Genomic DNA, 14,807 nt, shown 5'->3' with positions numbered 1-14,807 from the left:
AGTGTGCCGTGTATACACGGAACACTCAAACAAACACCCGTACATCAAATGCAAACTTATAAAAACAACCTCCACTGAGGCCCCCCGAAACCAATAAAAACTAAAGCCCCAAAACCACAAACCTAACAAAAAATCGTGCAACCGCACCTTGCTTCTCTTCTGCAGTTGAGCGCAATTAATCACAGGTAAAATCACCACCTAGAAAACACATAGCTCAATTCTTGAAACAAGCTACACTATCTAACATCACCACCACTAGCCACCACAAGCACAACCACAAAAACCATCAACACCACCACCAAAACTACCATTAACCACCACAAAAACCACCATTACACCTCACCAAAAATCAGCACTAGCCACCACCAGCATCACCACCAAAAACCAACACCAGCCACCATGAGCATCACCACCAAAAACCACCGCTTTACATTCAAACTCCCGACCCAACAACAACAAACCACATTATTTTACCAACACCAATAACTACCCACATCACCGTCTTATGTTGCTAACACCAAACACCACCCGCATCACCGTTATCTCATATCTCAAGATGAGCAGGACGATACAAATCAAACAAAACCTCCTCATGTACACACCACCACGTCACCACTTTAACATGAAAACAATGACGAAAACAACTCACACAATCAAATCACCACCACCACCACCACCACAACCGAATCACCACCACCACACATCCACAGAACCACCACCACATCACTGCCTTGACTCACCAGCGCAGCTAGCCGCGAGGCAAAAATGGAATCCACAAAGCAAAACGGACCACCAAACAGACAGGAAAACCAGCACAATCTAAAGCCATCCAATCTAAAGCAACAAAAAAATAACAAACAGTAGAATAAAAACACATGAACATAAACAACAACAACAACACAACATTGACGGAGCTTCGGAACAACAACCACCCAACAATCTTATATTGTTTTCATTAATTTATCACTTTTGTGTTTTGAAGTTGTTAAGTATTTTTTGGGACAATTTTATGTGTTTGAGGGAATTGATCTATTGAAAAATATTCATATGTATAGACAACAAACAATTAATTGATCTGCCAAAAGCTATGCCAACATTGGATGAACCGAAATTTTAATTTTGGCTCTATGATATGATCTGATCCAAATTAAATTAAATGTTAACATACAAGTAATTATTGCCCGTAGAAAATAGGCATAGGAGTGCATGTTTGGTTATGATTCATGCAGTCTCTTTAATTTTTGTAGCACAATAAGAAACCATAAATTAGATGGAGCTGAATATGAAAATATTAAATTGTCATATACTGCGAGTTTTAAATTAATGTTTGAGAAGTAACTAAAGATTTTGATTTATGCATCCTTTATATTGTTTATGAATATGAAAATAAAATGATTTTTTTTAAGTCGAAGAGGAAGAAGAGTGATGGTAGCAGAAATCCTGACTGGGGAGAAGAAGAAGAAAACGGAAATGATAAGTTTATAAGAATTGATATAATAAGGTAAGGTATATATGTGACTTTTTGATTTAATAGTTGATGAATATTTTCGTCATTCTCATATAAGATGCATTCTCATAGTATATATTATATACTCTCCCATGTTATATAATCCTATATTAAGAAAATATTTAAAGAATATTAGTAATAGAACAAATGAATAAGGTTTGTACGAAAAGAAAAAAAAAAATTAAAAAGATTGTCATGAATTTATCCCGTTGGTAGAGACAACACGTAATCCTTGTTACTTCTCCGTGTTAAAAATATGAGAAATGATATTTGTATAATCAATTTGATATAATTTTTGTACAACTTTCTCACTTATATTCATTATATTTTTATTCTCTCTATTGTTTTTGATCAATAAAAACATGTACACTTACGGAAAAAAATAAAAGAATAAGAAAAAAACACAACTAGAAATAGAAACATCTTTCTTCTTTTTATAGTCCGAGTCCAAAGGCTGGTTAGGGTTTACCATTCCAGAATCAAAACACTAACATTCCAAAATTGAATCAATGGAGAAGAAGAAGAAGGAGAAATCAGTGACAAACGAAGTTCGCTTAGCTTCAATGGAGAAAGGTTTCTTTCACTTGCGTTCAGGTAAAAGAGTTCTCAAAAGTGAAGTTGTTCGGTCTCGTCTCGAATCAACGGAGAAGAAGAAGAAGAAGAAGAAGAAGTTTGTGTCTGCCACAAAGAAGAATGAATTTGTGAGTACCAACTATATACCTGATGATATTGCCTTCTCCATCCTATCAAAACTACCTCTTAAATCTTTTAAACGATTTGAATGCGTTCGCAAATCATGGTCTCTCTTATCTGAAAATACTCATTTCATGAACATGTTTCGCAACAATTTCTTATCATCATCTAATTCTCGTTACGACGGAGCATCTCTATTCTTAAAGGTTCCAACCTGGCCAGACATGAGCGAGATTCAAGTTTTGTATAATCTTTCTGGTGACAGGTTTCAGAATATGGTTAAATTTGATTTCTCAAATCCATTTGAGCATAATACATTTTTTGATATTTTTGGTTTTGGTAGTATTAATGGCACAATCTTGCTCCATCAACATTGTAGATACATACATGCATTGTGGCACCCAGCTACCCAGAAATTCAAGATCCTTCCTCCGAGTCCGTATGAGTCTTATGTTCCGGATGATGTTAAGCGTCATTTTAACATTGTTTGTTATCTTGATGGATTTGGTTATGATTCTGTTACCGATGACTATAAGGTCATTCGTTATGTTTTCTTTGCGGATCCAAACAATGAGCAATACCAATGTCTAGGAAATAAATATTTTGAACCCTTATGGGAGATATATAGCCTAAGAAGTAACTCCTGGAGGAAACTTGATGTTGACATGCCGCCTTCTTTGGACACCACGGAGGGCAACCATGTCTACATGGATGGAGTGTGTCATTGGTTGTGTCAGAATGATTATGGATATTGGAAAAAACATAATATCCCATTTCAACCTAGTTTGGTATCGTTTTACTTGAGCAAAGAAGGGTTCTTCATAACACCCGTACCCTCAGATGTAGATGATTCTTTTGATGTTGAAACCAATTGGAGAAACTTGGCGGTGTTAAATGGGTCCATTGCATTGATCTCATATTATGAAAAGACGACTACTTTTCACATATCAATTATGGGTGAGATTGGTATGAAAGAATCATGGACCAATCTCTTCACTATTGGACCATTGCCTTGCGTTGATCGGCCTATTGGAGTGGGTACAAAGGGGGAAATATTCTTCATAAGAAACGATGAAGAACTGGCTTGGTTTGATTTGAGTACCCAAATGATTGAGGAGCTTGGTTTTAAAGTGGATATGCCAGGATGTCGGATAACAATTTACAAGGAAAGCATTCTTCCATTTGAAGGAATAAATGATTAATTGTTGTTCCTATTTTCACCAACAGATATATGATGTGGTTAGGGGTATCCTGGTCGCGGGCACTTTGATCTGTGTCTTTTGTGCCTCAACAGTATGTACTTACTGTCTAGTGGAGACTTCTTTGTTTTTTGCAAGCATCTGGTACTTTCCTTCTAGCGCTTTCTTAGCTTTATGGTGGAGAGGGTGATCATAGCTGTATCTTGTTTCTAGTGATTAGTAGTGGTAGTGTTATGTTGTAAGCGTTGGAGTTGCTAGTTTGTTATGGTTTCGTGTAATCTTTGTATATTTGTTTTATATCAATGAAAAGAATGATCGTTTAGCTTCACCGGATTTCCTCTAGTTTTATGTAGAAATAACTTCTACATGAAAAGAATGATCTCTGCTTGTATCCACTATGTTTAACTTTCTGCTTTATACTTTCCTTTACATTCCATATCCAAATTAATAAACTGGCCTTGTTCAAATCAACTAATCTTTCTCATGTTCCCTTTATTAAGGTTCACATGAGGAATTGGACAAGATGGCCATATGAATTTCCTAATTTACTTCTCTAATCTCCTCTATACTGTTCTTTTCAAACAATGACCTGACTATACCTGCCAGATTTAGTGTCATTACTTTTTGGCATGGTTTCAATTTTTCGTTTAGTACTTCGGTCAATCAATGTTATGTCATGAGCTATAATGTTGTACATTTCTCATTACCAATAATTGAGCTTTATCTCTGTTGCTGTAAATGTCATTTGAAGAATCATGTGGCAATTTTTTATCCATGCAATAACAATTTGAACATTACTTTTCAAGTTGTTACATGTTAGATTATTGATAGTGGTATCATCCTCAAGCACAGTAAAGCAGATATTAGACTAGTTTTTGTTTGGTTCACCTCTCAGCATTTTCTCTAGCTTATGGTGACACTTTTCCTATCTTAGATTTGCAGTAGCTTCTTTTGCATTTTCAATCATGATGATCATGCCAGCCACTAGTATTTGCAAAGGTTGTGAAAGAGCCGAATGGTAAAATGAAGGATGCTTTTGGATTTTCCGGTAGTATAACAGAACAAGAAATCTCATTTGTTAGAACTGTTTATTCGTATGTATGTCAGAAGAAAACATTGATAAGGTTCAGCTTGTCTCTTGAAACATTTATGGAGCTTGGCATAAAGAACTGTCAAACAAAGGGAGTGATAACTTGAAGTTTAGGGTTTCTATATGCTACGTGGAGTGGACAATCCAATCTTGGATTGGGAGTGTTCTGGTCAGGACCAAAGGAGAGAAAAGGGTGGCAATGTGTTTTGTGCTGAAATATGTATTATCTGGAGAGGATTTAACAATTTTTTTTCCCTTTTTTGTTACAGTTTTCCTGCCAAGTGAAAATAAATGTTTCAAGCTCTAAGATAAAGACTCTTGTAAAAACATGTTCACAATATTGACTTCATTTCGCAGAAATTGGACTTGAATTTACTATATATGCAGGTCTCTGATGAGTGCAACGCCAAATCTCGCTTCATTTTAGAGGCATCAATAGCCGCTACTCGAATCTCCAAGATGATTGACAGAAAGCATACTTTAAACTCTACCAAAGAATTATTCCTTGTTCTAAGCCTATAGTCAACATCATCACAGGTAATCCTCATTATTTACATCAATTGGATTTAAATAAGGCTTTCTAAAGTGTATACTCAACTTCCTCCTGGTTTTCAATCATCCAAAGCCAACCTAGTTTATAAATTAAAAAAAATCCATTTATGGTTTGAAGCAAGCTAGTGGATATTGGAACCAAAGGTTGGTTCTTCCATCACATCTTTAGGCTATGTTCAGTGCATTTCAAATTACTCTTTATTTGTTAAGTACTTTGATAATCATCTCACTATTTTGTTGGTTTATGTAGATGATACTGTTTTAACTGGCGATGACTTGAAAGAAAAATGTTGTCAAAAAGTTCCCGCTCTCTACATTCCAAATTAAACACCTTGGCTCCCCCAAATTCTTCATTGGAATAGAAGTTGCTCAATCTGAAAAGGGTATGTCTCTCAACCAAAGAAAGTTGCATGAGGGAGAGAACACTTGTTTTTGGAGGGGAGACACGACTCTTCGTGAACAATTTCCTCGGCTTTATGCAATGTCAAACCAAAAAGAGGCAAAGGTGGCGGATGTTTGGGTGACTATGGAGGTCGGAAGGGAGTACCGATTTGAGTGTCGTCGCCGGTTTTTTGTATTCGAGGAAGAGCTTCTCAACAACATGATGGAGGTCTTGCACGGTCATGTGTGGACGGAAGGGGTAGATAAGTGGGTTTGGAGGATGGTGGGAGTTTTACGGTTAAATCCGCTTACAATAAGTTGATTTTGCTAGAGAGCCATTTCGAGGTGATGGGGGAGGAAGAAGGGAGGGTCTTCGGGCAAATTTGGAAAAGTCCGGCTCCATCCAAAGTAGGAGCTTTCTCTTGGAAGGTCCATCCTTAACCGAATCCCAACCCGAATTAATCTTGCCCGTAGGAACGTCTTACCGGAGAATGCTTCGTTGAATTGCGTCCTTTGTGATTTGGTGGGGGAATCGGAAAGCCATTTTTTTTTTTTTTGCACTGTCAAGTGGTGTGGAAGATTTGTGTTGAGCTTCTTTGTTGGGTGGAGGGGGAGTTCATTATGCCTCTGAATGTGTACACTCATTGGGCGTGTTGGGATGATATGGCAACTAGTAAGAAGGTTAAAGAGGGGTTGAGGCTCATTTGGCATACAACTTTGTGGGTTATTTGGAAAGCTAGAAATAATCGTATTTTTAACAATATGGATATTAGGTGGTCGGATTTAGTGGAGGATATAAAGGTGCTGTCTTGGCGGTGGAGTTTAACGCGTCTAAAAATCACGCCGTGTTAGTACTCTGAATTGTGTTTGGAACCCGAGGGAATGCTTCCGGAGGTAGCAGTTGGGGCGCGGCTACTGTGCTGTTTTTTGTTGTCATCTGTTTCTGTTTTTTTGGGCGTTCTGCTGCCTTTTTTTGCTGGTTTTTATTTGGATCATGGAGCTGTTTGCTGCTAAAACTACTTCTGTAGTCTCTTTTTTGGTGTAGGATAGCGCTGCTGTGTTAGGGCTCGTAGTATGCCAGGCTTTGCTAAGTTGTTAGAGCAGCAGCTTTGGTTTTCCATGTTTGGAGTTTATGGGAAGTGTCCCGTTTTTGTGCGGAACCTGTTTTGTATTTTGCTGTTGTTTGTTGCGTTCTTCGGTGTGCCTTACACCAAGTTCTACCTAATAAAATTTAGCTGTTTAAAAAAAAAAAGATGACACGGGTTTACTGAACAGAAAACCTGTTGGGTTATGAGAGGAGCGCGGGGGACCGTCCACATCGAGGCTAGAACAACCGCACAAGCAAGAGAGACACCACACTCTTACCCAAAACCTTAAGGTAATGGGTTTATGGGTCCTCTTACTTATAAGGTGTTCAACCTTTACTATTTTATCCGATGTGGGACATATAACTCACACTTGCAAACCAACACTCCCCCTCAAGTGTGAGTCCATCAATTCATCGTGCTCCCCTCAAGCGGAAGCTCTTACTTTGCATGTGTCTCCGTTGCTGGTTTCTCCACAAACGGACCGACACTGCTTGCACTGCCGTTGCCGTACAAGGAGCCACTTGCTGCTTGTACCGTCGTTGCTGCTTTCTGCGCAACTAACCGGCGGTCTCGGTCGCACCCTTCGTCGAACCGGGGCTCTGATACCACTGTTTGGTTATGAGAGGAGCGCGGGGGACCGTCCACATCGAGGCTAGAACAACCGCACAAGCAAGAGAGACACCACACTCTTACCCAAAACCTTAAGGTAATGGGTTTATGGGTCCTCTTACTTATAAGGTGTTCAACCTTTACTATTTTATCCGATGTGGGACATATAACTCACACTTGCAAACCAACAAAACCTACATCAACTCCAATCTTACATAACCTCAAAGTTACAAAAAGATGATGGCACTCCCTATCCGGATCCCAAGCTTTATCAAAGATTAATTGGCCGTCTTCTATATCTCTGCAAACACTAGACCAGACCTTGCTCTTCTTGTCAGTAAGCTCGGCCAATATGTTTCTAATCCTGTGGAATCACACTACAATGGCTACCCGGATTCTTCAATACACAAAAACCTGCCCTTGATAGGGACTGTTTTTTTCTTCTTCATCTGCTTTGCTACCTGGAAATATCACCACTCCTCTCTACTGCCACCATGCCACTTCCAAATTCAAATAAGAAGGATTCTGCTTCTTAAGTGGGTTCATTGCCTTGATCTCACATCATGAAGACACAACTACTTTTCTCGTATCAATTTTGGGTGAATTCGGCATAAAGGAATCGTGGACCAAACTCTTCATTGTTGGACCATTGTCTGGTGTTCAACGTCCTATTGGAGTGGGGACGAAAGGAGAAATATTCTTCCTAAGAAAAGATGAAGAACTAGTTTGGCTTGATTTATGTACACAAAGGATTGCGGAGCTTGGTTACTAGTCGGATAATAATATACGAGGATAATATTCTTCAAATTGGAGGAACAAGTAATTAGTTTTTTTTCTTGTTTTCACTGGGAGGAAAATGATTTCGGTCATTGGGATATTACCTTCAAAGTGGCTTGTCAATTGTGCATATCACAATTATCGTCAAGTAAATTAAGAAATCATTTGATCTTCCTTTATCAATTTTATTTTGAATGTTTAGTTTTTTTACTTTTGGAAACTAATCTGATTCCCATATCAATGAAAGGAATGATCTTTGGTTTTTACCGGATGGCCTTTATGCCACTGTTTTATATTGAATGTTTAGTCTATTATAACACTCTGCTAGCAATATCTATGCCACTGTTTAATTTTCTGCTTTCTTTTTTCATTTCATTCCAAATCCAAATCAATAAATTAGGCTTGCTTAAGCTATGAATATATTCCAATCACACAGCTAAAGCAGGAATATATACTGTTCTTTTCAAGCATGTCAATTATGTTCATTATTAGTTAACAAATTTAGTTTCATTTTTTGTTAGTTTCAATTATGTTCATTTTTTGTTGTCATGAGGCAAAACAGAGAATTCAGCACCCAGTCATGGAGGCAGAGGGATTCTATGAACTGTTTTTTAAAATGCTTTCAATTTTTCTGGCAGCACAATCTGTTTGCCAAGCAAGTCTAGTGCATTTGGAAGTGAACGAACGAGCTAGACTCGGAACATTTGGTAAAACCAGTTCAGATTTTAGTAGCAGCTGAATTTTTTTGTGGCGTGATTGGGAAACAGCGCGTATAACATAAACAAATGCCAGACAACAAAATTGGCAGAAACCAGTACCAGGGAAGGCAAGTGCGACCGCTGTGATTTTTACAAGTGACTGTCGGTTTGGAATTGGAATGTGCATTTGTGTTGCGGACAAGATGTTCGTCTAGGCAAAACTATTGAGTTTTATAGACAAGCTTGTACTTGTCCAACTCACTTAGTAGCTGAAACCATGTCGACAACGATGGAGTGTGTCAAGCTACTTTTTCTGTTGGCCTCGCTTCCCTGGTATACACTCCTATTATACCCTATGACTCCTACAAGGTTCTTTAACATGGAGAAATTAAAACTGATAAGAGACCCAAAATAACTAACTCAAACAATATATTCATCATTCCGGCAATTGCTTTGAGCAAGTACTAATATTGTAACACAGACACATGATAAAGGTTTTGGTCAAAATAATGACTTATATAGATTATTTTACATGTTTGAATATTGTCAAAAAATAAATAAAATGGATTGATCAATTTAATTTTAAACACTAGTTGGACAACTACCCTTTCTTGGGTCACTTATATTAGAGTGTAAGTAATGTACATGCGAATTTGTGTCTTTCCTCTTCACTTAATTTGTACTCTTCTCTCATATTTTCTCATCTATATGATATGGAAGAGAAGCTATGGAATGATAAACATCCATGTTCATGACATTGCAGCTGAATTGCACCAAGGCATTTAGAGGTATAAACACTACATATGGAAAGCATAGTTGAGTTTATCCTTCACCTGGACGCCTCAAACTCAATGTCGATGGATTATACTTTACCAGCATTGGAAGCTCACCTTGTGGTGGGTTGATTCGTGATCAACATGGTAAATTTGTGTATTGGTTTATACGTAAAGTTTCATCTTCAAATACCCTTGCAACTTAACAGTGGCAATTCTTTTCGGCCTTCAACTTCTTCAATCCCAACACCTACAACATGTGTTAATTAAATCTCATTCTAAAATGTCAGTGAATATGATTCATAGTGGCTACACCAATATTCCTCATCCGCATTATGTACTTGCATACATACATTCTCCAAAATCCTGATATAAATATTGAGTTACATCATATTGGTCACGGCTCGAATAAATGTGCAAACCTTCTTTCACATCGAGCTCATTCTACTTCTTCCAACTTATTAGTTATGATATAATTTTCTTTTCCTTTATTAAATATTCTCATGTGTAATGATTCTCTTGGTATGACTTCCACTTATTTGGATAATTAATGCAATTCTATTATTAGAAGAAGAAAAAAAAAAAAGAGAGGATAATAGGAATTATCAAATCTTGTCTTTCATTTAAACTATTTTATTTACTATTTTATCATTTTTATAATATCATTTAAAATATTAAATCTCATTATAATAGGAATTATTCCACTACAATAGGAACAATTTTTTTTTAGAGGATAATAGGAAAATTTTGAAACTATATAAAAAAAAAAAAAGTTTTTCTTTAATCTTATTAACCAAAAATATTTGATGTGTATTTCAAATTTGATATCTCTTTATTTATTCAATTAAACACGATAGAGATACATATAGATATGTATATAGACACGTTAGTCCTTCTCTATTCATTAAGGATAATAGTAAAAGAGTCAAAAGTGCATGTGTATTGTCGAAATGTGTATGAAAAAAACAAAACATTTTCGTTTATTTGATTAATGTTAGTTTTGTTGTTGCAAATCCAACTTGTTGGGTTGGGGTTAAAATCTTCTCCATTTATATCTTTTTCAATTTCTTGCAATTTGAAAAGAGATAGACACAAAAAATAATGATGGTGGAATTCACTTAGTGATAAAATCCATGGGTGAAGATCCTCTCCATTTGGCAAAATAAATAGAGTTTTGCAGGTTGGAGAGAGATAGACACAAAAAATAGATGGTGGGTTCCACCATCATTAATTATATTTTACTTTTTTCAAAATTTTATGTGTCTTTATCTCTCCAAATTGAAGAAATGGAGAAACATATAAATGGAGAGGATCCTAACCCAAAATCCATCACTTATTTTTTATATATATATCTCTCTCCAAATTGCAACAAATGGAAAAAGTTATAAATCGAGAGGATCTTTACCCCGTTGGGTCTACATGTACTCTCTTAACTTAATAGAAAATGTATGGTATGTATTTTCTTATTTGTGTTGTGGTTAGTACTGCTGTATAGTTTGCTACCTGTTTTCTTGTCATTCATTATAGTGCTTTGCACATGTGGTTGTGGCATAATGGAGGACACATAACACTTATACCTAAGTGATTTTTTTGGGAAACTTTGGTACTGTATTTTTAATCGGCTTCATTTCTACATAGTGTATCCAGAATATGTGTCAGATCATTTAAATCAATTTAGCATTTTAGGTGGATTTTCTAAAAATATCCGCTCAGCTTTTAACCTCATATGGCTATCTTGTGTGTGAGTGATTTGGATTGAAAGAAACGCTCGGGTCTTTCACCAAAAGGAGGCATCACTTGATCAATTACTCGACAAAGGTAAACTTCAATCATTCAAGTGGCTCAAAGCCAATTGCCCTAGCTTTGTTTACTTTTATCATTTTTGGAGGTTGAATCACTTACCTTGTTTGAGAATTTATTTGTATCGGGGAGTCTTGGCACTTGGCCCCATTTTTTGTTTTGCTACCTTGTTATTCCGATGTAATTTGATACTCTTTCAGTTGATTTTTTTTGACACTTTTTATGCTTATTTTTTCAGGCTTTCAGTAATATATTCTATTTTAACTTCTTAAATTAATTTTTTTACACATAAGCCATAATTTTATAATTTTGTTGTTGCTGTTGTGTACAGCGCTGTTGGCTGTAAAGCATGGCATGTGTGAGATGTAAAGGTAGATAACCATAGGCAAGAAGAGCATGGGCTAACGGCTTAAACAAGCTTAACAATTTAGGGTGGCAAAGTGGAAGGTAGGCACATGAGGTAGGACATAGTAAACCTAGGTACAAAGAAGAATGGCCTACAATGATTATAGTTGACATGGAGGCTCAATGAGTGTGTGAGATGTGTGTTTAAATCCCATCAACACATATATATACTACTTTGGTTCTATCCCAAGTCACTTGTATATTTTGTTGTGTGTTTATTTGAATATGTGATTTTACTAAGTTAATAGTAAGTAAAAAAAAAATCACACAATAAGTAGTGTCATACCAAAAAAATATTTTAGACGAATATCAAATTTGTTTGGAATAAGACAAATACCAAATTAAGTTACTACTAAGATTTTACAACCAAATTCAAGTAGTAACTTTTTTTATTTCAAAAAAAGTTATTGCTCATATTTAGTTGTAAAAACAATGTATAAATTCAAGACATAAAATTTAAACATTCTCAAAGACAGTTATAAAATAATCATTAATCATTTTAATTAATAATAATTTAATTTAATAAAAAACATTTAGTATAGCTTCGTTATACATATCATCGAAAAAAATCATTTTTGAAGAAAAAATTGTCTTAAAATCATTATATCAACAATATATAGATTATGAAGATATCAATGTAAGGACTAGAGTTTCAGTCTCATTATCAATCGATATTTACCTTGATGAATCCAAAATCCAACTTAATTAAACTTTATTTCATGAAACAATAAGCATAAAATAAAGATTCAACACTACAAAATATCTAATGGTTTTTCCTCTAAAAAAATATCTAATGGTTTCTATTTTCTATCTCCTTTTGACTTTTTGTTTTATCTCTTTACACACAAATTAAAAAACTATATATATAGAGATATTACAAAGAAATCTAAAAAGAGAAAAATATGACTTTTTATAGAAAAAAGATAGAATCCAAGATAAAATTTTATGAAAGAAAATTCAAATTAAAAGCTAAAAGCCACCTTCTAACAACGAAAAAGGATAAGGTGGCAACTTACTATTCTCCGCCGCCATTTCATTGAAATTTCCCTCACCCCCTTTTTTACTACTACTATCACTTCTATTCTCACCCCACGTCATCGGCGCCGGCACCGGAGACAGCTCCGGCATCCGTGAAACTCCACAATCACGCCCATAAACCATTTGTCCAAACTCCGTCTGCCCCAACCAACCACCCACCGGAGCCACCTCCCGCGGTGGCACACGGTGCAAATAATCAATTTCAAAACCAACCTCCGTTGACGATGACATCATGTTATTACCAACCGTTACCTCATCTTCCTCAAACTCCATCTTCACCGAATTCGCCATCGCCATGCCCGACGACTCCGAGGAAGTCGACGTTGTCACCGCCGCCGTAACCACCGGAGATATCAACCGTCGTTTCTTCTTATCAACAAATTTTTTACTCTCCCTTTCATTGAGTATTCTAGACAAAATTTGAGGATCTTCAACGACATTACATAAAAACGCCATCATTTGTTGTGGTCTTTTCTCAGTTGTTTCTAATCTTTTGTTCATTCCTTGAAGCTCTTCTTCTAAATTTCTTTGTTCTTCTTTCAACTTCATTATTTCCGTCACCATAGCTTCATCTTCTTCTAAATCTTCAAACTTCACCTCATTAAAATAATTATTATTGTTATAACAATTATTATTCCTTCCATTTCCAATACCACCAACATGTTTCTTCCTAACTATGTTCTTCAACAAGTGTTTTTGTCCTCTTAGAAACCACTCATTCGCAAATTCCCATCTATCCGGATCCACTTTTCTGAAACCCTAAACAAAAACAAAACACAAAACACAAAAATTTTATAACAATCAAAATTTGAATTTGATTAAAGACTAAAAACTCGACTTAATCATCGCAATTTTCTTGCTACCCAATTCAGACAAATATATTACTAAATTAGTCATTAAAATATCTAAGACTAATTAGAATATATTTCTTGTACATACTAAATCCGATAAATTGTGACGGACTAAATTAGGTCTTCATTTGATCGAATTATTAAGAAATAAAAATACCAACTAATAAAAAAGTGAGTTTGTGAGGTGGGTTTGTTTTAATTTTTTAAATGAAATAAAAACTAAAAAATTGATAATTGGATTAGGTTACTTACATAAGTGTTGAGTTGACGAACAAAGCTAGAGAAATTGTTGTGTTTGAAGAAAAGAGGAAGAAGAGAGTGAGAAAATTCTAAGGGATCAAGAACAATGAAACTATTGTTAGATGGGCCCCACTTGATAAGGTTATCTGTGTTTGGTTCATTAACCATGTGGTATGTCTTCATAATGAACGGTGCAATCACGTTGTTTTGCTCCATTCCCATTTAAGAACACAAGAACAACCACTCATACACACACAAAGAGATTTTTTATTTTTATTTTTACAAGTATATAAAGATAGAGTTAGGGTTATATTTTATTGAATGAGTGTAGAGAGAGAGAGATAGGGTTAGAGAGAGATGGGAGAGGGTTTTTCTTTTTTTGGAAGGAGAGGAGCACTCAATATATAAAGAAGACATATGTACAGTGACATGAGGAGGTACGTGTCGAGTATTGAGGGGTGTATAGTGGAAATTTTATACTGTTTGTGGATTAAGGGGTGGGGTCTACGTGGCAACGCTTTGTACACGTCACTAGAAACGTGTTTTAGATATTTTTGAAGATTGTTGACGCGCTTGGTTGGCGCGTGGGAAGGTTGGTAGATTGGTGAGGTGGGTATGGTCCTAGGGCCTCTCGAGTTAAGGACAAAAGGGACTAAACGACAGAGTGGTTTAGGTCATGAGTTGCCAATGAGCTAGCTTGAAAAATATGAAAACTAAATTCTTTTTTGGTTTAATTGCACTTTTCCTCCCTATAGTTTGCCAATTGTGCGATTTTGCATCCCATAGTTTTAAACGAGCGATTTTGCCCCCTATAATTTTCTCCCTTTCTGATTTTATGGTTCCCATGATATTTAGTGCTGATATGTCTGTTTATTATTAATTAATGTGTGTCACGTGTGTAATTTCATTTTTTTTAAAATAAAAAAAATGGTATTTTTCAGATTTTGAGAGAAGGAGTCACGTGATATTTCTTCTTAAAATCTGAAAAATCACGTGCCCCCTTCTCTCAAAATCTGAAAAATATCATTTTTTTTAATTTTTTAAAAAATGAAATTACACACGTGGCACATATTAATTGAAAAAAAATCAGCACTAAATGTCATGGG

General features: G+C 35.8%; 2 protein-coding genes across 2 annotated transcripts; one reads left to right on the top strand and one right to left on the bottom strand.

Annotated features, from left to right (window-relative positions):
* Positions 1-1,934: 1,934 nt before the first annotated feature.
* LOC25496928 (F-box protein CPR1) lies at positions 1,935-3,780 on the top strand. Its single transcript, XM_013597644.3, has 2 exons — positions 1,935-3,431; positions 3,493-3,780. The coding sequence occupies exon 1, from the start codon at positions 2,017-2,019 to the stop codon at positions 3,400-3,402; it is 1,386 nt and encodes a 461-aa protein (XP_013453098.1). The 5' UTR covers positions 1,935-2,016; the 3' UTR covers positions 3,403-3,431; positions 3,493-3,780.
* An 8,476-nt stretch (positions 3,781-12,256) lies between these two features.
* Positions 12,257-14,090, bottom strand: LOC25496924 (heat stress transcription factor C-1). Its single transcript, XM_013597640.3, has 2 exons — positions 13,714-14,090; positions 12,257-13,369 (listed from the first exon to the last, which is right to left on the bottom strand). Exons 1-2 carry the CDS (start codon positions 13,921-13,923, stop codon positions 12,542-12,544), a joined length of 1,038 nt encoding a protein of 345 aa, XP_013453094.1. The 5' UTR covers positions 13,924-14,090; the 3' UTR covers positions 12,257-12,541.
* Between the last annotated feature and the right edge of the window lie 717 nt (positions 14,091-14,807).

The sequence above is a fragment of the Medicago truncatula genome, chromosome 6, assembly GCF_003473485.1.
Source record: "Medicago truncatula cultivar Jemalong A17 chromosome 6, MtrunA17r5.0-ANR, whole genome shotgun sequence".
NCBI classification, from domain to species: domain Eukaryota; kingdom Viridiplantae; phylum Streptophyta; class Magnoliopsida; order Fabales; family Fabaceae; genus Medicago; species Medicago truncatula.
This window is presented reverse-complemented; position numbering and strand designations above follow the sequence as displayed.